This window comes from Apus apus, chromosome 2, assembly GCF_020740795.1.
Source record: "Apus apus isolate bApuApu2 chromosome 2, bApuApu2.pri.cur, whole genome shotgun sequence".
Lineage (NCBI taxonomy): Eukaryota > Metazoa > Chordata > Aves > Apodiformes > Apodidae > Apus > Apus apus.
The window spans coordinates 103,041,536-103,064,238 of record NC_067283.1 but is presented as its reverse complement, the minus strand read 5'-3'; the positions used below and the strand labels follow the sequence as shown (position 1 = coordinate 103,064,238).

The 22,703-nt window shown below is 38.1% G+C and overlaps 1 protein-coding gene across 1 annotated transcript in view; it reads right to left on the bottom strand.

Annotated features, from left to right (window-relative positions):
* PIEZO2 (piezo type mechanosensitive ion channel component 2) overlaps positions 1-22,703 on the bottom strand; it is a 320,085-nt gene that overhangs the window by 24,732 nt on the left and 272,650 nt on the right. Inside the window, exons 34-39 of the mRNA XM_051612156.1 lie at positions 20,547-20,650; positions 18,411-18,509; positions 15,938-16,049; positions 14,604-14,669; positions 11,257-11,423; positions 5,622-5,797 (exon numbers count right to left, since the gene is read on the bottom strand). Coding sequence (XP_051468116.1) covers positions 5,622-5,797; positions 11,257-11,423; positions 14,604-14,669; positions 15,938-16,049; positions 18,411-18,509; positions 20,547-20,650 — 724 coding nt within the window. The remainder of the gene's footprint in view (positions 1-5,621; positions 5,798-11,256; positions 11,424-14,603; positions 14,670-15,937; positions 16,050-18,410; positions 18,510-20,546; positions 20,651-22,703) is intronic.

Genomic DNA, 22,703 nt, shown 5'->3' with positions numbered 1-22,703 from the left:
CCAATTTCCTAAAAGAGCCCTTAAAACTGAATAAGCTCATATTCCACAAATAGAAAAAACAGCTGTCAGACATTGGCTAATCCTCTTTCCGAACCAAGGAGCCAAATCGGATACGTTACTTAGCCACTAAATGCATGCCAAATATAACCTGGTCTGCATGGGATGGTTTTTATTTTGATATTTAGCAGTAAGTCCTGATTACTCTTTCCAGATTTCATTTATTTCAATCACAGCTTAAAAACTCTTTCAGAATTGGTAACATGCACATCTTGAACAAAAGAACAGATATAATAAACCCTTATCTCCTTTCACTTATCAAATACAACAGGACACCAGAGACAAACACCATACATTAAGCATTTATATATTACTGGAGAAAAGAAAAACTGGATGATATATGAGAAAGACAGTACATAATTAAATACAAGCACATAACAGAGCAACAGGAAAGAAGCAAATACATTAATGACATATGGTAGGTAAAATTATTATTTCTCCTGTAAAAATCTTTGAAAAACACAGATGTCTATGAAGTAAGTTGAAGGAGCTGGTGTTTTAACACATGCAGTGACCAGCCTGTGTCTCTCAGAGAGAATGAGAGAAGAAAATAACCCAAAACAGGATTTGGGCTCTACTTTTCTTCTTTTCAATCTATCTGTGTTACACCTGAGCAGCAGCAGCAGGGCATTTGCTTCCTTGACAAGCACTATGTTTGTCCAGGGGCACAGAGAACTGGGGAAGAGGTCAGAAGGGAAGTACAATGGTGCTTTCCATGTTACTTCAGTCTTGCTAGCTTGAAGTGAGGAAAAAATCCACTGTCATGAAGTTACAGTTTGCCATTACTACCTTAAGGAAATTGAGGAGGAAAACAGAAAAACACGTGGATCGAAGTAGCAGTTATTCTTAGGCTGATGGTCTTTTTTGACAGAATAGGTTGAGGCCAAAAGCATGCTTTGGTCTTTGAACAGAAGTAAAGTATTAGCAAGATACCAAAGGTATTGCGAAACACTTTCCTTAAGAACAGTATTAATGGCAGGGCCTCCCCTGTCCTGCCAGTTAATTTGGCCAAGACACTGTAGAAACAACTTAATTACTTCTGCACGTGAGCTAAGGCACACAAGCATCCTCCAGACAAAACCTGGAGGGCTGTCTGCATGGTGCAGGGTTTTGATGAAGCAGCAAATACTGCTTCTTATATAGGAACAGGAGATCCAACCCAGAGGCCTGATTCAGCAGTCAGAGCTCTGTTTTATGGGCTCCAGGGGGTTATAAGGGACATTTCCCTTTGCACATACACCAGTGGAGTATAGCCAGGTTGTTGTACTAACAGTGAGGTTTTGGTGCTAAAATATAGGGAAATGAAGCAGCAAGTAGACAATCTATTTCTGCTGATTATCTTTCTGTGTGCTACAATGTTATCCACATACTATTTTACATCTCTAGAGCTGAGTTTATTCTTTTCAAGAGTAACACCTCTTACTAAGGTGTTGAAGTATTTTAAATGCAGACATAGTTCAAAGGCAACCCTCCGAGGCCTTAATTAGAGCAGCTGTTGAAATTGAAGTAGCACATGCCTATTCATGTATTTTCAATGCAAGAAACATGTCAGCTGCCCTCCAAAATGTATCAGTTCTGACCTGGGTCCCAGAAAAAGTAAAGGGAAAAAAATCTATTAATACCAATAGATAAAAATATTTGCCCAGATGGAGCTCCTGCAATAATTTGGTTTAAAGCTGTTTTAAATGAAGGATGAATCATCAGAATTCTTGACTGAGCAGCTGCTCTGTATCCTTGAATATCAGGAGATGTCTATGAGGTGACACCTGTAGCACAGTCTGTATATTCTGTATGTACTTTGGGAACATGGTTCTGAACATGGAGGAAATGAGAACACCAATAAAGTGGAGAGATTTACACTTGGCAAAGCTCATGTTGACTCAGTCATTGACTATCATATAAATTTAATCCAAGCATACCTTCCTGAGTGACTTTTCAAATTTGTGTCCTTGGAGACCTTGAAAAGCATTAGCTCTTTGAAATAATTCAAGGAATAGGTATTTTAAATTTAATGTTCATTAAAAGCTCTGAGTTCAAGCATTTTATCTGAAGTTGATTTGGTACCCATTTCAAATGGGGTATATATAGTAGAGATGCATTTATCCACAGTGAGTCGGAAATTTCTTACTTTGTGACTTCCTTTTTGCTGAACAGATTTACCCTTCCCAGACAGTTTATTAGTTTAAGGGGTTACTTATAATTTTTTTAATAATTTTTTTTCCGTCCATGGGTTAGTTACTGACTGGCATTAACTTTATGAACTACTTCACTCCCCACATCTGCAAAGATCCCAAACATTTCCAATCAATCATGCTCCTAAATGAGACCCGCATCCAGCCCCAAACTGGGACTCTCCTTTCATCCTTTCTCCTGCCTCCCAAGGCAAATGTTACTTCCCCAGTATTCCCCACCTCAAGTCCCGTTCTCCCATCTGATGATGGAAGCACAGATGAAAAGTGGTGTCCATAAACACCTTGTCTGCATTTATATGTTCACTATTACAGGAGGGCCAGGGGCTACCACCTGCAGCTCCTATAAAAGTGTACACACAGGCAGAATTTGGAACTGAATACATTATTTGTGATGGACAAAAATTAATAGAAACTGAACTAGAAACAAAACCATGGATATCTTGAAATCTAACTTAGAACCTGCCTCTAGATGCTGTTTCATAATCATAGGCAAAGTCCCATAAAAGCAGCCAAATGGTTTTCATAAGTTGCCGACCATGTTACTGAAATCCACAAGCTGCTTAACCTAATAAGCAGTTTATCAGTCAAATGGAACCAAAGAGCAGTGAAAGCTCTACCATGCTGGCTTCTGATCCCTTCTGGTGGTGCTCCTCAAAGAGCTTGTTAAGGATCAACATCAGCCTCTTCTCCTCCTGGCCAATATGAACTTTTGCACTTTGCTTTTGGAATACATGATACATAAAGAGAAACTAAACAATTACATTACAAATACCTCACTACATATTTGGCCACTGTATAGAAAAATGACTGCAAATAAAAGACAGGCCTACTAAAATAGAAATTACCACACCGCATGCTCTGTAAAACTCCTTCTAGAGCTTTATCTGGGGTAAAAACACCATTCCCGGAAAAGACTTAGAAGGCAAGAAGTCTACAGCTCCTGAACTGGGCAAGAAGTCTACAGTTCCTGCAACGGATCAGGAGCATTGTTCTCTCTGTAAATCCAGTGTTTAGAGCACTGAGTCCATACCTACAGTAATTCCTGTCCTGAGTACTGAGAAATATGTATTATTATAGTGGAATAACTTCAGTGCTTCTGTGGCCCTGTGTACTTCCAGACATGCCCATCTTACACATGGCTGTAACGTCTGCTACAGAACTTGTGTAGGAATACCAAAGAAAGATAACCAGAATGCTGATTAGAAACCCTCTGCCCCTTCCCAAAAGATTTCCATTGCAGTCCTAGGTCTGTGATCTCAGGGATGCTATAGATTTAATTAGATGCTTTTACATTTATTGAAGATCATTACTCTGAAATGTAAAATGTCACCTTCTTTTGTTTGGGTAATTACAAAAACCCCAGTTAATAAACTCACATGAAGTTTAAAACATGTAACATTTCTAAAAATGCTCATAAGCACTTTTGTAATCCCAGGAAGATGTGTGCAAGGGTGCCCCAATAAACAGATGGCATTATCATCAAATCAACAGACTCATTTTTGCTTCCTCTAATTACATGTCATTATCATTACAGCAGATGTGTACAATTTGTAAATACTCTCAGTGTAAGAATATTTGATTGTTACCAGAAAGAGAATTTGAGACTAGAGAAATCATTCATAATTCTGCCTTTGCTATCCCTTGGTTTATAGGTCCTATGACAACTTCTAGAGGGAATGGAGATGACAATAACACATGTGAAAGATGCAGCTTTTTTTTTGTTGCAAAGCAGCTCCACAGAACCATTGAAATCTCTGAGTTTGAAAAGATATGTTAAATGTGTAAGTATGCTCAAAGCGGGGCAACAAATGGGTGGATATTCTGAAACAAAAGACATTAGTGGAGCTAAAGACTGGATACCATCCATCAAAGAGACAGAATATATACATGAAAATTACAAGATTTGTCATTCTTTTTTATAATTAATTTTGGAATTGGCTTCCCTTTCCATCTAGTTCAAGTTCTTGCTAACATGGTTGTATAATAATGATAACTTCTATATTCTTCTATAGTAAACAGTGTGACCAAAACCAATTTAATGAAAGCAGGACTGGTATTACTATTCTTTCTTTAGGTGAGACTGAACTTGTGGAGTTAAATTCTGCCCTGCAGATATCCAAGTGGCTCCAAGTGAGTTGGCAACAGAATTTGGCTTTACATTTTTCTCACATCATCTGAGTCCTGTAAAACTTTGAGACAAAACACAAAGGTGTTGCTTAGTTGGGTAGCTAGCCACCTAGAATGATTTGCTCAGACTTGGTGTTTTTGCTGGAGTGAACTTCTCAAAGGCCAGTGCTCACCCTTGGGAGCAATTTGTGAATATTTTCTTGAAGCATAGTACTCACAGGCACTCTCTTCCACTGGCTTTTCAGTAACACCATAAATGAAGACAAGCCCTCATTATTTTCACTCTGCTGACATCTACCCATATGTCATTAGTAAAAGCTATGCAAAATTGGCTGTACACAAAAGCTACTGAGTTTGCTGGGAGTATCAAACTCAATATGGTACTGCAACACTTCAGAGATAAACAGGAGACAGCAGAATGCAATGAATTATGGAACAGCTGGATTTCCAAAGCCCTCCTTTCTTCCCCTCATGTTGGACAATTTATGCAGTCTCCTAAAAGTCAAGAACACCAGGGACATGATGGAAACAGACTGGCTCTGTAGGAGAAGGAAGTGAATGTGTGTGCCTCTGTGGGCATGGAGCAGCAGGAGCATGCGGTAGTGTTGGCAAGGGACTTCATGGCATCCATCTGCAGGAAAGAATGAGGAAGGTGGTTTTCCTGAACTAATATGGGTATTTGATCCACAAACTGTGTAGCTCTTCTGGACTGTAATCATAGCAGTCAGGAAATCAGGCTCAGATGACCTTTGCCCTGTGTGTATTGGAGGGGGATTTTGTTCTCTCAAATCCAGAATCTCTCTCAATGCAAAGCCTTTTATCATTTGTGAGCAATAGAAAACAATTTATTTTACAAAGACAAAATGTTCACAATGAATGGATTTCCCCAACTCCATGCCTGAATTCGTAACACAGCATAACCACATATAACCATCTTTAGCAGGTTCTTACTTTTAATTACTTTTTGCAAGATCAGAACCCCTATCAATGATTCCTAATCTTAGGGGAAACAGAATACACTGAGGTAGTCATGCAGTGGAAAAAAAGTTAGGCCAACCATGGAGTCCCACACTATAAAGGAATAGTAACATATAACAGTTTTGACTATTAAAATGGCATGGATAAATAAAAAAGAAGATTCAACAGTGATTAGAAAGTTCATAAGTAACTAGACTTTATCTAAAAATCATGTCTACTGCATGATCCCTCTACCTTTCACAAAATTAAATTAAATTAAATCAATACCTGGAGATACTGTCACGAGAAGCTGCTGAATCTAAACTATCCATTCTTTCAGACACTTGCAAATCAGAGGCTTGGCCAGGGTTTTTATCAATTGAGTCCAGTCCTGACTCCTTAGAAAGTTTCATCATGTGGTTCTGGTAATACATATGGATGCTCTCCCGCGTTGGAACGTTTCCCTGTGGAAGAGAGTACAGGTACATGGAAGGGGGAAGATGTATGCTTTGAGGAACTGGTTTCTTTTGCCATTTGGCAAGAAATAGATTAAGGATTGTGCAAATGCATTCCTAGTAAATAATAACCTCCCAATAGCAGTTTCTCTGCAGAGTGCAAGTTGGATTCTGACTTAAATTACTATGGCACAAAGTGTTGGAGTTTCAAGAAAAACGGGAGCAATGCAAGTGGTTTCAGGCTATATGTAGCAAAAAAACCCACCAACCTTTGTGCAGTTGATCTTTGCCCAGTCAACTGCAGGTAACGCCGCATGAAAATGAGGTCTGGGCTGGGACCATGACTCAACCTGTACTCTAGCAACTTTTGAGACATCTCTTAGGTAGCTTCACTGACTCTAAGAACAATTGCACTTCTTACTAGTGCTCAGTAGCAGGTTTTTAACACAGAAACAAAAGAAACAGGTCATGTACAAACCGATGTAGATCATAGAACGGTTTGGGTTGGGAGGGACCTTAAAGACCATCTAGTTCCATGGGCAGGGACACCTCCAACTGGACCATGTTGCTCAGAGCTCCATCCAGCCTGGCTTTGAACACTTCCAGGGAGGAGGCATCCATAACTTCCCTGGGCAACCTGTTCTAGTGTCTCACCACCCTCACACTAAAGAATTTCTTTCTAATATCCAATCCAAACCCACCCTCTTTCAGCTTAAAACTGTTGTGCTTTGTTCTATTGCTCCATGCCCTTGTAAGGCCCCTTCAGGTACTGGAAAGCTGCTGTAAGTTCTCCCTGGAGCCTTCTCTTCTCCAGGTTGAACAGCCCCAATTCCCTCAGCCTGTCTTCATAGGAGAGGTGCTCCAGCCCTCTCAGCATCTTCATGGCCTTCCTCTAGACTCACTCCAACAACTCCACGTCCTTCCTGTGTTGGGGGCTCCAGAACTGGACACAGTACTGCAGATGGGGTCTGACGAGAGCAGAGTAAAAGGGGAGAATCACCTCCCTTGACCTGCTGGACACCTTTCTTTTGATGAAGCCCAGGATACAGCTGGCTTTTTGGGCTACAAGCAGACATAGCCAGCTCATGCTGAGCTTCCTGTCAACTAATATGGCCAAAGCCCTTCTCCTGAGGGCTGCTCCTAATCCATTATTCTCTCAGCCTGTACTTGTGCTTGCAAATTTTCATTAATGTCCCAAATTAATAATTTATTCATGAGGTGTGGCTACAGTTGGAAAACCATTAAAAATACACTGAAGACCGTCACTCTCTCTGGGACTTCAAAATCAAGCAAGTTCATGAAAGGATGGTTTCATTAACTGTCAGCCTAGATCTAGGCACAGAATCAAGTCTTTCTGGTGGTGATACTATATTGAGAATTCTAAAGGCTTGTAATAAAAATAAAAATGAGAATTTTACATCCTGTTCTTAGGCAGAAACACATCCAAATCAATCCACTAGTAGTTGCACTGACTTCAGAAGATACAGAGAGAGCAGATTGCTATTCTTGAACAGTCATTTTTCTGATTTATAATGAAACCTTATAAAAGGACTTTTTCCAGAAAAAATACTGCCCATATTCTCTGTGCTAATGTTATTAGTTACTACTATTTCAACTCTGGTCTTCCACACTGTCCCAAACCAAAAATTTTTACAACCTGAAATTTTGTCAAAAAAGTATTTTAAGAATATGTGAAACTCAGGTTTTTAATTAGGTTTGTGTACAAACTGTGTTGTTCCCGCATTATTAAGTGTTTTTTCCCTTATAACAGCCTGCCTCTGAAATTATGGCACATGCTACATCCTTGCTTGGCTGCAGGCCTAGGATAAAGCACAAGAGCTGTGACAGAAGAAGTCCCCTACAACAGATGGAGGACACACTTTGAGAGATTCTTCTCTAGCTAGAAATGAGACCAGAGAAAGTTTATCAGGATAACCATCCCCAACTCCACATCCGTCAAAGGAAACATGCCACCATGATGGCTAGGAGAGCCTCTTTTCTTGGGCAGCAATGAAAGGCATGTGGCCGCTACAGGACTTGGGGATGCTATGGAGGAACTGATGATTCAGATGTTCATGGATACCAATATTTCACTGGAGAGAAAGATCCTAGAAAAAAACCCTGAGGTCTAAAGCTATTGACAGAAGGGAAATTCTTTGAAGAGCCCCTAGTACCAGAAGATTTAGGATTGAAGTGAGATATACCAGTCTATACAAGTCTATACAAGTATTGGGTTGTATTGTAATCATGGCTGGCAACACAAAATTGAAATAAATACATAAATAAATCTATTTGGAGCAAGGGATAGGAAAAAACTTAATAAAGTTGAGGTGAAAAGTAACAAAGAATGATCAAAATAAGGTCCCAAACAAGTAATGGCCATAAAAAGGCAGTTAGCCTGGCTTCTGCATAAATGTTAAAACTTTAAAAACTCAGGAGTAGTGAGAAAGAATCGTATGTGGATGCTGAAGTAGCAGAGACTTCTGAGAGCTGAGGCAAAAAGGAGTATCCCTACAATGCTGTACTATCACAGTGTGAATCTTATAGGAAGGATGGGATGGAAGATAGCCTGAGAAAGAGGTGGTATGGGTCAAAAAGCATAAAGTCTAATAAATTAGGTAAATTAACTGTGTTAGGATTTTCAGAGTCTCAACAGGTGGACCAATGAATATTGCAAAAGTACAGTATGAAAGCTCAATTTTTGGCCATGAAATCGGGAGAGCACCAGTGCCTCTTAAATATTAAGAAAGATGAAAGAATGTTCCATCTGAATAATAATATACAGTAATTCCAGCTAATTTTCAAATGTGTTTGTGTAGGTAAACATCATGAAAGAGCATGCGTGCATACACACATACACACAAGACACCAGAATGGAAAGGATCAGGAGGGAGAAGGAAGAAGACATCCTTCAAGAAATGGAAGTCATGAAGAAAAACAAGAATGAACTTCCTCAACTTAAATGTAAATCTTCAGCAAATTAGACCAAAAGAGATGCTGAGGAATAACTTGCCAAATAAAAGAAAATCTGGTAACAAATCTTCAATAATATCACAAGAGTCAGCTGCCAGAAAGCCAAGGTTTCAAGAGGTGATCAAAGAGTAAAGAGATGTAAGAGAGTTATAGCAATAGGATGAGAAAAGACTGAGCATTTTGCTTCCCTCTTCACTGTAGAAGAAGTCACCGATGTTCCCAATGGAATAACTTGAATTCTTTGGAGTCACTGGAGTATTTATTTTATAAAAGGCAAGTCTGAGAACAAAACAATAAATTGAGCACTAAGTGGACAGTGCTCACCCAAGAGCTCTGCAGGAACCAATGAATGAAACAGTGCTGGGGAAGAGAAGGTAACTCCAATTGTTACACATGGCTGCAGGAGTGATGATCTGTGACCCTTGTAAGAAATTAAGTGATCATAAAACAAAGCAGATTGTATCTATTTCTTGTACTTATCCTCCATCAAAAGACTGGAGACAAAGGGCAGAAACAAATGTTTTTTTTCTTTACAAAGGAAGAATATCATTGACTGATTGCCCCAAGGAGTTTTACTGTCGAGCATATTCAGAAATAATCTGTCTAAGGAGGATAGTGATGTGATAAACTTTGGAGATGAAAAAAATATTACATGGGATAAGCATTAAGTTGACTAAAGTACTCCTGAAGAACTTAAAACTGAGTGACTTGGTAAAAAAAAGGCAAGAAAAGCAATGGAAAAAATAACCTAAACTGTATTTATATGTAATGACAGGCTTTATGCCAGCTTTTGTTAGCCTTAGACATCTTGGACTCAGAATGTACAGTCCCCTGAAAATAGGTAGCATTCACTAAAAATCAAAGTCTTTTGACTTAGATCTTACTAGGAAAGAAAAAAAATCCCATATCATTTTCCTGTATAAACCTGTGATTCACCCACACCTTGAAAACAGTGTGTAGTTCTCATCATCAGGTCTTAATAAGGAGATATTAAAACTGGAAATAGTATGAAGAAGGACAATAAAGATGGTGAGAGGAACTGGATGTGAAGAGAGGCTAAAAAGAAAGAGACATTTTAACTTCAAAGAGAAAGACTAAGAAGACTCCATGCACATTTGAACAATCAGGAATAGTAGAAGAAAATGGAATACATCTCTGATCTACAGGAGACACCAAAACTATCAGGAAGCAGGTTTAAAATGAACAAGGGGAAGTACTTTTAAATACACCATATGGAGTAATACTACAGACCTCTGTATTGCAAGATCTTCTGGATTAGAAAAGGACTATACAAACTCCAAGAATATAGATTCCTTGGTACTAATGAACATAATGATCCAGATCCAATTTCTGGTTTAGGATGTCCTAAACCATCAATTGCCAAAAGCTGAGACTTATTCCAAAGGCACATTTACTCTGAACATGCCCTGTTTCTTTTTGCTCTTCTTTTGTGTTGAGTTTTTGGGTTTGTTTGGTTTTATTTGTTTGTTTGTTTTGGTTTGGTTTTGTTTTTGTTTAAATGTATTTTATTACTGTTATTATCTGCTCACTGTTGGACACTTTGGGGAAAGTAATAGGAACTAAACGCTAACACTGAGGTAGCTCTCTCTTCATGCTTAGTGCTTCTTGGCCAGACTGGGCACAGACTCCTTCTGACCAGGAAAGCCTGACTCTCCAACCTCCCGGAGTCATGGGCAGCTGCTTATTGTGCCAGCAGACATTGACAGTGCCCGGACAATATTTGGCCTTCTTAAAGTCAGGATTATTAATGTATTGTTGACCCTTTTTAACTTATTAATTTCTGAGATTAGTCTGCAGCTTTTAACAAAAACTGGAAAGAAATAAAAATGATGCTTCTACACCAAGTTTCCAGAAATAGTTGGGTAACTAGTGAGATATGTAAAAATACCTGTGCTTAAAATGAGAGCTTTATTCAACTTTAATTACCACCTTCCTGCATTTTGAAGATCCAAATACATTTCTAGTTACACTATCAACATTAATTTTTTACAACAATGGAGTTTACTAATATATAACTAGTTTGTAGAGGATCATGTAGATCCATTGCAATTGAATAATATTATTCTTGTATGTGTCAGCTGCATCCAAGGAAAGGTGGTCTACAAAAAGACTGAAGTACGCAGACTGAGGTATTTCTTGAGCTGTTACAATGCCATGCCTTCTCCTCTCTACTTGAATCAACCCTGTCCCCCCAAAACCACCTTTGATCACAGGAGCATTTCATCCAAATCCACCTCTCAAATAATTATTTTTCCAGTAATTTGTTTTATGTCAGGATAATAAATCAAATCATTTATTATTTATATATTTATAAACTAGCAAGCAGTAAAAGAGTTCAGACCGACTTTGAAAAAGCATGTGCAAGTGAGATTTTTCTATTTTTTCTCCTTAACACGGTGATCTCAAAAGACACCCTTTCATTTTTCACTGAGCTGGAAATGGCATTAGCAGACAAAAAAGACCAAATGTGTTACCTTCTTAATCTCCCTGGTCAGCATACAGCGCTCAATCCTCAGCACTGTGGAGATATCAATGTGTTCTCTTGAGATGGAATTAAGCCAAGCTGTAAAACTGTCGAGTGTTGCCAGGAAAAGGACCCAAGTGAACTTCAAGATATTAAATATCCTCTTGATGATGTTATCTAAGAGAGAGGAAAAGCAACAGAGCGTTAATGAATGCAAGTATCTTTAACTGTATTGCTGCTTGGAGTTAGATTAATTTTTCCTTTATTGTCTAATAATAATAATCCAGGCTTCAAGACCCTGTCATAGTAAGGAAACTCTGAACATGGCTCGAGGCCTTTTGGCTGTTGGGGCCACTTTCCTGCCTGTACGTTTAGGCTTATCATCTGGAATCCCTTTTCCATCCTCTAACACTCCTGTCCAGCAATTGCTAGTTATATAAACAGTCCCTGATTTTAGAGAGATGCCTTATGCACAGGTCTGAAAAATGAAACCCAAAGATCTGGACATCTCCTGAGAACTGTTCAACATCTCCCATGATCTCAACAGCAACTCCGTGAGTGTGTTGAGCTGAGCCTCTTACCTCTGTTTATTTGTGTGTGCTTCTCTCTTCACAGAGGTTGCCTTTTCTGCTTGAACCTTGCTTCACTGAGTTCAGAAGTCTAACCTGTCTAAATAGGCCATGAATCTTTCTCAGATTTCCAACCACCTAAACACGCCTCTTTGCAGTTACTGTTTCCAAAGCCACTTTTTTGTTGTTTTAATAGACTGCACTGTGTCATCAGCTGTCTCAGATCAACTAGCACAAACCATATAAATAATTTATAAAACATTACTCTTGCACCATTTTGCCAAAGCAGTGTACTCTCCCATGAGCATGGTTTATGAGTTTATACCAACAATAGTAGCTTTATTTTCCTCAATGCAGCTGTCTCAAGTTAATTTCTCATTTCAGTAACTCCTTTAGAATTAGAAACTGCATTTCTCTCCCAAAAAGCAGCACTTCCACCTTCTTTTTCTTCCACTGCCAAACATACACACCACGCTACAGTTCTTATGTAGTGTAGCACAAATGCTAAAAAATTTCTTTCCAACTAGCCAGTTCCAGAGCTACTTGTCCCTGTTGGGTTGCAAATCTCAGAGCACAAGCTCTAAAGATAAATTTTAGAGTAACTGGCCTAAGAAATAACAGACAACTGTCAATAATCTGCCGTGCAGGGACAAAATGCTTGAAGTAGATACTAAGGAGCCAACCTATGTGCTTTCAACAGCCTCAGTTCTTAGCTGTACCACAAGATGGCACACAAAACTTTGTGGAGGGCATATTTGCTCCTTACAAAGAATTCAAAACTGAAGCTGTAATTAAGCAAAAGATTACCTACGGAGGAACACGGATGCATCTCTAGGTGTGCAGGCAGGGCTGTCTGCATGTATGTGCGGTGAGAAACTAAGCAAAAAAACCGTTAATGCTACATCCTTGTGAAGCCAATGATGAAACGGCAGTATGTAACACCTGAAAACTGGTCCAGTATCTCTGAACAAAAGAACATTTAGTCTCCTTCAGTTGGTCCTATAATTATTTCAATAATATTTTGCCCTTTTTATAAGACCTTTTCTATGTCATTTAGAATTGGAGATATCTTATTATTTATCTACTTAAATTTCATTCACTCATATTTCAACGTGCAGGTCTTGAAGCTAAGGGAATCTTGCCACTGAAAATGAAATATAAGGCTGTTTCTACTTCCAGGAGCTTTAATTTCCTTTGAAATCCAGATGTAATACTATGAATAGGTTAAAAGAAAATGTAGCACTTATCCACAGAAATATATAACATAGAAGCTTTTATTAACCCACACTCTTCCTCTCTACGGTATAATATTTGCTGCTGGCTTCAGAAGAATTACAGCTCTCAGATTAAAATTATCTTTAGCATTTCCCACTGCTGGCATGTCATGGTCTCACCGCAGCTCTTTGCCAACCACTTCCAGTCTAATCTGAAAGGTCATTTTTCTCTCTGGGATGGAGGTGATTTAGCATACATTTTTAATGATGCTGTAGCTGTTCTGGCAGCCTTGCTGTTCTCCAAAACTTTTCAAAAATTATCTTTTGGGGATTGATTTAATCTCAACATCTTCAAAAAGGGAAACCATTATTTATTTTCTGCAGAGACAGTTACTGTTTCTTAAAGGGTCAAATGCAGAGAAGGCTTCTCTCTGCCTGAGAGTGGGAGACAGGATTTGTTCCAAGGTTAATAATGATACTAATGCTTCATAACAATTACTGCCTAATTTTTTCAACCATTTTCTTTAACTAATTTTACCTAGGAATGGCCAAAGTATTTCAACAAAAATATAAAGCACCTTACATTGGCTACTCCAATATAAACTAATTAGAAACCTCCTTCTCTTTCCCTAACTCCTGTGTAGCACCAATACTATATCCCTGGAGGTGTATCTCAGTGATTCACTTCAGTGTTTTAACACTGAAGTCATGTGTAACTGCAGTCAGGTAACTGCATGACCACTACATAAGAAACAAAAATTCCCCCAAATCCCCCCCCCCAAAAACACCCTATAGCACTGCAATTTGATTATTTGAGATCACTGCTCTTGTGAGAAAGAAATGACGTCTCTCCCATCTCACTCAAGGTAAGTCATGATGAAAGATTACTGAAAGGAGATTCTGTTTTCTTTCTTTACTCCAGTTGGAAACAGAGCCAAGCTTAGAGTTATGATCCATTACACTTCTTTCTATGAAAACTTTCAATATGGGGAAGATCTTCCAAACTGCTGTCATTTCTCCTGTTATGCAGAGTATCCTTAAATCTGACTATGAATGAGAATGGGTAAGATTGGGAAAATTCCATTTTTTAGAGGAGATATTTGCATCTTGCTGAATGAGTGAGTACTAGAAAAAAGCATAACCTTAACCTTGCTAAAATACACTGAAAAAACACAAGGTCTTTCTGTTATTAATAGCATTCCAGATATTCAAAATCAATGGAGATTTTAACACGCAGCTGTATGCAATCAGGACTGAACTTAGCTATAAGTTGTTCTTTAAGTAAAATATACAGAAAGTGATCAAGTCTGGGCCTGCAGGTATATTTACTGAAGTGTGTAGAGAATAAGTGCAGCTCTTAATACTCCAGGAGTAAGTCTTATGCTCAAGACTTGTAAACCTAGCAACTGGAAACCTGAAAGTAGTTAGGCAGATCTCACTGCACAGGTTAAAATGGATTTTGCATCTTTTGCACAAGCCTGGAATCACTGCAATGCTGTCTCTGTGATACGCTGTGATTAGGCCACCAGTTACAACTGCATTGTAACAGCAGAGAAGTTCTTCTGCCTTCATACCTGGTCCATCAGATTTCTTCTTGACAGGCTCCTCTTCACTATCTTCACAGTCTGCATCAGTGCCACCTATGGAAAACAACGAGTAAAACAGTGACTGTTAATCCTACAGAAGTGAGGATGTAAATGACATTCAAGATGGAAAACGCTACAGTCACTGATGACCCCTCTTCTGAAATCTGCAGTGGCATTTTCTTTCTAGATCAGCTGGTGAGCAGGATCATCTCCTGGAGTAAACCCAGGCAATATCTCAGTCCCATCCCTTCCACCCTCAGCAGCTGCCTCTCCTACTGACTCACACTCAAGCCCATTTCTTCAGCTTCTGCAAAAGGCAACCTGACCAGTCTTCTGAGCTTCTCTTGCCTCTGACTCAGCAAACTCAAATTAATTGAGTGGGACTTTCATGTTGAAATGAAACAACAGAATTGGTTTGAAACTGCCACGTGCTTTTGTTAAGCCCTGTAGCAGGTGATTGATGTAGAGAGTTGCAGGCAGAACTGAAGGACAAACAACTCTCCTATCCAATGTCCAGTAACTGCAGATATAGCTGCAGTGGCATCAGTCAAATTATAAACCTCTTTCCTTTTGTCAGGTGAAGATGCCACATGGAGGGAAAGTCCAGATGACTTGAGTCTGAATGGGTCTTGCTCTTCCCCAGCTACACTGATAAAAAAGCTTCTGAATATGTATTTTCTTGTATAAAAAGGAGCAAAAGATTTAAGAGATATGAGCTACTTATAAACAGATTTCTATCAGAGGCATGAATTATTTAACAATGATGATAAAAAAACTATTCACATTTGTATGTTTTCCTTTTGCTACCTGTTGTATCCACTGTGAATGTAGAGCTTCTTGAATACTTATGCTCCTCACCTTTCTCTGGGGATACACATGAACTAATCATCAAAATGAGAGACTTCTAGACACACTAGAAAAACCTGGAGAATAAGATAAACTTTTTTATGAGATGAAGGAGTGAAAGGATCATGTCCTTCTACTTCCATAAATGTTTTTATATAGCCGATGTTTTCTGTACTGTATTGAGTCTTCCTGGTTGGCAAAAGTTCTTTGTGTGTCTTGCAACTCCATGGAAAACACATATACCCTCTTTTCTCCTTTATCTCCCTCAATGTTTATTGTGTAGAATGATAAGACATCGCTATGGCTGGCCTTGCCATGGGCTGGGGCTGGGACAGCCAGCCATAGGGAAACTCATGTTTCCAGTTCCTAGCCAGAACTGACACCACTTGCCCTCTAAAGCTCAGCTGCCTTTCACCACCAGGAACAACAGGCACTCCAGTTAACTCTATTTTATTAAAATACAGAGGTCTACCTACCATCCCCAGATCCTTTTCGCCTCCGCTTCTCCTCTTTGCCAAAACTTTTCTTCTCTTTGCGCCTCTGTCGTAATGCTGTTTTAGGGTCAGTAATCCAGGCCTGATAAACAAACTGGAAAGAATATGCTTATTATTTAAAAGGTCTTCATGTTTTGAGAGTAAGCCATAGAACAGGCCACAAGCGGGACTACATAGTTTGAGTAAACACATTCAGATCTGCAGGGGTAAGGAAATATTTTGAATCCCAAATCAAACACCTCCCCTGCAAATTTGCTGAGTTTTCATGTGCTATTTTTGCAAGCATAAAACCAAATGTGAAAACACTTGTGGGTGAACCAAGTTTCATTAGAAGCCACAAAAATTCATGCTCTGAACTTTGAGAATTAATACCCTGTTGTGAATATGGGCTACTTCACCTGAATCTCTCAGCTTATTTCTTTATTTCTGCTTTGTAATTTTACAGGCAAGATGCAGAGTAATGGAAACTTTAAGAGAAAGTGCTGCAATCAACTAACTAAAGCATGAAAATATGTAGTGATATCTCAATACAGGTATTTGTCCTTGTACATTTTTCATACTCCATGTATTTTTTCCCCTCTACAGGTATCAGGGGAACACTATTTATGCATAGTCCCAAACCTGGCAGCCAGGAATTCCTCAAATTTCATCCTGATTTTGACAATGGCTCCTATTGTTGCTTCAGGTAAGTCACTTATGAATCTTTCTGCTACTGGTTTTCCAGTTGCAAAGTGAAGACAGTAATATGGGGACAAATCCTGCTCACAGCAGTCACTCAGATCAACAATCTGTTGACCTGTATGACTACACAAAGCATGGAATTGGCCCAAAATATTTATAAATGTTAAAGCAGTGGGGAAAAAAAGTACAAAAAAAGTTACTCAAAAGTAATTTTTTGAAGAATTCTGGTCAAGATGTGAGAGAAGGTTTCAGAAAAAAAGCAGTAACATTTGTATCTTTTATCCCTGTATGTTAAAAAATGAGAAAACCAGAAACTTAAGTAACTGTATCTTCTCCACAACTCTTTAGATTAAAGGATGTTCTTTTGTTCTTTTTATGGTTTTCATTGAATAATGGTCATAATCTTCAATTGGCACTGCATAGCCTTCTATTTCTAAGCAACATAGGCTGGTAACAGAGACAGGGCAGGGAAGCACACAAAAATGCAGGCATGAGGATGAAAACACAGCATAGTCACAAAACAACTCTGTTAATTCACAAGACAAACATGCAGACAATAGCAACAACACACATGTATCTCAGTGAAGCTGAAACTGCCCCTCATAGGACACAATGGTAAAAGTTCTATTTGGTTTATTTATATTTTTTAAATTTGCATACACAAATTGCTTAGGAACATTAAAAGCAATTTTTTAAATGGCAAAACTACTTGAAATTAATTTAAAACAGTAAACAACTTTGTTCTGTGAATGTATAAAACAATGCAGAGGAAATTATGTTGGTACTGTTGATAAGAAGGTCCTCTTCAAAGTCTCTCAAGGTCTGTGCATTTCTTTTTAAACGTCTGACTTGTTCAAATCAAGCACCACATGATAAATGCGATCAGAGGCACTGGTTTCTCTTTGCTTTGTAATAGGTGTTTGCTAATGCAGGTGATCTGAGGGAATGGTGATATGAAAGTGAACTAGAGTCAGAAAGTCAGAAACTGTCAACATCTAGAACAGTTTGCTAAGCTAGCTGCAGTCATGCAGCTAAAAATTAGAGGTAAAAGGCAGAACTGGAAGAGGGTAAAATATTACAATGAAGAAAGGGCGTTTGATTAATAAATCCAGTGTAACTAATGCTAAGCAGTGGATATTTTTAGAGCTGACTGGGTGCATAACCTATGTATTGCTTTAGATTTTTACCACTGGACAAACCTTAAATGCAATAACTTTTAGGCCTTGAGGCTGGTACATTCAATCTGTAATGTCCACTCCTTACAAATATCATTTTACATATATGGAGTATGGAATGATACCCACTGCTCATAGGTGAGAAATGCTAACTGTATTAAAGCATGATAAGAAAATGTTGAAGATGCACAAATCTTTTTTATTATGAGAAAGGTCAGAACAGTAAAAAGTTAAAAAGAGGCTTGGAGCAGGATGTGTATTTTACAAACCATTTACCAGCTTTTTGAGATCAATTACCACAGTGTCCATAAGATACATGCAACCCAATGTGACCACCCTGTATAGCAGTATCAGAAGAAAATGAAAATTCAGGTCTGCATTTTCTCTCTGGGATTACACTTCAAAAAAGACCAGGTTTCTTGTGGCTTTACTCCTCCACAAGTATGAAATGCATTGAATTTACTTGGAATGAAGCTTTGGCTGTCATTGTTTTTTTATCATTCATGTAAGAGGAAAAATGCAGATGAGGACAGAGTTATATATTACATCAGAAACTATCGGACTGGGCACATAATGACCATTTGCAAAATGTTAAGTACCTTTGCTGCTTTGATTAAATACTGAAGAATAGTTTTGGGTAGTTTAATGACAGACTTTGGCAAGGCTAAAATGGCTGAAGCAAATTTCCCAATAGCTCTCTATAAAGAAGGACAAAGCAAGAGCAATTAGTAGAAAAGAAGAAAATATTAATAGAAATACCTAGTGAGCTATTATATCTAGATTAGGAAGAACAAATTTACATCCATAGACTTCAAGATGAAAAATATCTTCTGTGATGTTCATAACAAAATTTCAATGAGATTATTCTTAACTGCTTACATTCTTGAACAAATAAAATCTCCAAGTTAACCCTTGAAGTGACTATTGAATGCACCTTACAATAAAACAAAAAATTAACAAGTAAAAGTAATCCTTTTGCAGGCTCTACAACAAACACATTCAATTTGCTAGTATTTTTATTAAGATCATGTGCATAGTGATGGAAAGCTAATAAGGTATGATGACCAAATGATGAACAAGATTTTGAAAAACAAAACCAATTTTCTGTTCTATGCAACTCCCCTCCTACATAAAGCCATCCAACATCTTTGTGTTGCACATATTGCAGAACTGGCTACTTATACAGAACATCTGGCCAGAATTATTAAGTAAAGACCAGATCCTCCATCCTCAGAGTGCTAGTTTCAGGACTGAGCTTTAAAAAGTAAAACCAACCAAACAAAAACCGACAGTAAATGAAAGAATCTTATTAGCTTCTGACCTCCAGTTTAGAACTCTTTAAAATCTCAGTGCTTGGCACCAGCACATCTGAACAAAAGGTTGTCAGCAAATTTAAAAAAAATGCACCTGCATGAAAACCAGAAAGAAAAATGACCCAGAAATTTGTGATCCATTTTTTAGCATCCAAGGTGAATTAAATGCAAACTACACAAAAAACTAGAGTAAATAGTAGAAAATAAAACTTACTTATCATGTTATTTTTCATCCAGATTGGGTTTGCCTTTTTTAAGGTCAGGAAAAAAATCTTGCTGTGTTATTACCACACAGGCAGTTTAACAAATGTAATCAGCTCATAAAGTAATCTAAGTATATAAACCAATGGCACTTTGTAACAATGAATTGAATAAAATAATTCTTCATGTAATTCAGTATCGTTGTCTGGGAAGCTTTGTTTGAAAGGTATTGGCATAAGGAGTAGAAGAGAAAGGAGGCAGTTTCTTGCTCTTGCTTGGGCTGGGCTTTCAGTAATGCACCAGTTCTGCATGTGAGTAGTATCAGATGCACATGAGCTTGAATTTGGATGGGAAAATGCATCTGCAAAAAGCTACATGTTTGCATAAGCTTTTAAAGATACAGACCTGGAAAAGTTCTGTGGTATTTATGAAAACTCTTAAAAAAAGGAAAACTTTAATCTTGTGAAGATTAAAGCAACCCTATATGCATGAGCATTTCACTAACTTCTTCACTCAAGTTCTTCATTTAAGCCAGTGAATTCAATACCTGGTATTAACATCAACCAGTCTATATGTAGGAATCCAGTTAAGAAATTTCAGCTATCTTTTTAACACTACAATATCCTTTTACTTCAACACAGTCTATCACTTAAAAGGCAAACATATTAATTAATGTCATCCTTAAAAAGAAAGGAGATAAAGTGGTCTCCTTTTGTAATTTTAAATGTTCAACTCTTTATAACCCAAGGATACACTTCTCTGGTCCACTGGGATCAGTAAGACATTATTTTATTTATATCAAGTCTGTATTCTTTTCCATGAAAAGTCACTTTCTTGGGGATCACTTTTTCAGGGAATGATAACCATCTACTTAAAACCCAAAAACAACAGAAGCATTGTACAGCAGAGCCAGAGGCAAGCAAGCTTCCTCACTTGTCTTTACTGCAACACACAAAAAATAAAACTCAGATTCTTAACCTTTGTATTTTTATTTCCTCAGCAATAAGCAAATGAAAATATGATTTCACTATAGCTCCTGCAAGATTTTGGCAAATGCTTAAAACAGGCAAAGTTGCATTATAAATTGGCAAGAAATTTAATTTCCAGTATTTTCAGGTCTACTTTAGATGTACTGGCTGCTTTAACATATGTGCCTCTATTATGAGAAACCTGCATTTTTTTTTCCAGATGTCAACTAGAAAGAAAATTACCATAAAGTACCTGAAATGCAGATTTTTTTCGAGGCTCTTCCTCTTCTTTTTTCTCCTCTTCCTCTTCCTCTTCACTATCCGTCTCAAACAAATAATAATTTCCACTTCTGACCACTAAGTGAAACAAAATATTTTCTTATTTTTCTGAAAACTTCTACTCACAACTGTCACAAGACCTATGAAGAGCCAGCCAGTCATTTAAATTTTCATAAACACAGAATAGGTAAAAACAGAGAAGAAGGGAGAGATGAAAAGGTCTCAGGCAATTTATTTGGTGTTAGTCTGTGATACTTTGGGCATGAATGAGATCTATACAAGACCTAAGGAAAACATCACCATGAGAAGAAAATATAAAGAAAAAACCTGAAGTATAAGAAGGTACTAAGTTACACTTTTTAGAAAAAAAAATGGCACTGAAGTCTAAAGTAATTGGGAACTGATGATTATTTGAAGGAGTAAGCCTAGCAGGTAAGTAAATGAATTTACATGAACAGTGCCACTGGACAAAACATACAGAACTTCTCTTTAAAATGCTGAAGCATCCTTTAACCTATGGAATGGGATGGTACTAGTTAATGCTTTCTTCAGACATTCAAGCTTTGATGAGGTAATGGAAAACCTTGGCTTGCTTAAAACAAATCACTTGGATTCTATTAACATGATCGCAAATGAGTTTCAATTTTTTGCCCATGGATTCAGAAAGATTCTGAAACCTTGATACAGTAGAGATGCACAGTGAATAAGCTAGGCCTTATATCCTTGAACAGAAGCATTGTTTTTATTTCTCAGATGGTAACAGGCCTACATGAATGAACAAGGGAATCAAAAGAAATGAAATATAAAGTAATGAGCAAGAGAAAAATAAAATTCACAGAATTACATTCAGCAGTGAAAACTGGTACACAATCCCCACATTTAAGCTGAAATATTTGAAGGAACAGTAAGTTGGATGAAATGTCACACAATCTGGATATATGGAGCAACACATATTTATATATTGAAAGTATGTTTAACCCTCATTATAGATTTCTGGAAAAGTAACAATTGCTTTAATTCAATCATACCTTGAATTCTACACAGATCCTCTGTGCACAGATGACCACACATAACTACTGTAGAAACCTCAGTTCTGTGAAATTTGCCAGAAATCTAATGGATCATAACTTTAGCATCTGAAACTCCTTCAGAGAAGGAATTTTGTGCCTCATATGCCCAGTTACAACTTTTAAAATCAATGAATACTCTGCAGAGGGACAGAAAGTCCACTTCATCAGTTCTAATTGCTGAACTGAGGTGAAAAGAAAGTTTGGAAATTTCTTGGATAAAGCAAATTACTTATTTGGTAGCGGGCCTTTTAAGAACCTCCTGCCCCCCTCTCCCCTTAAAATGCGTTAGAGATTAACGTGTTTTCAGAGCCAGTAGCCTGCTGTTCTTTTCATAAAAAAGTATCTTGTAGTCAGCAACAGAAATTGTCCACACAGAAGATGAGCAGGAAAAGGGCAGACATCTAAGCGAAACCTCAGCTGCCGGGCAGCTCCTTAAAGGCTCAGAGCACCTGTCAGATTTGGAATGGCTTAGTTGGCAGAAAAGAAATCTGCAATGTTGTCTCTACAAAATTTGTAGGTTAAAACATACCTGAGGGGACACTATAATGTAGCAGTTAAGTCTTTTTAACAACTAAAGAGGGAGGTATGATTGAATGGCAATAATGCACTCTTGCACACATCAAAATGGAATAAGAAGTATGTTAGTCACCTACTGGGATTGTTGAAGAGACCAAATTTTACTAGTAAGATAATTCATGGCTAGACTGCACTTGAGGGATCCTGCTTATAATGTGACTTTCTCCTCCTAAGAACAGGGATTTGCTGGCTTTCCTTCTGCGATGAGATGGAGCAGGCAGACTGGCAGCCATGCAGGAGAAATCAGCACAATCTCATCAACTGCTTGTGCCCAGAGGGAAAGAGGTCTCCTGGACAGCTGCAAGCACCATCTTCTGCACTATATCAGACACAATTCTGTGTCCCAGAAGAAGCTGGAAACCTTGAAGCCTGCGGTCCTAGCTATGGCTGATCTTTGTAGGGCTCCATAAGTAAACCACAAGCACAGGAGGAACCATGCCTCCCTGCAAGAGAGTGTGGGTGAGCATCACTGAGCAAACCCTCAC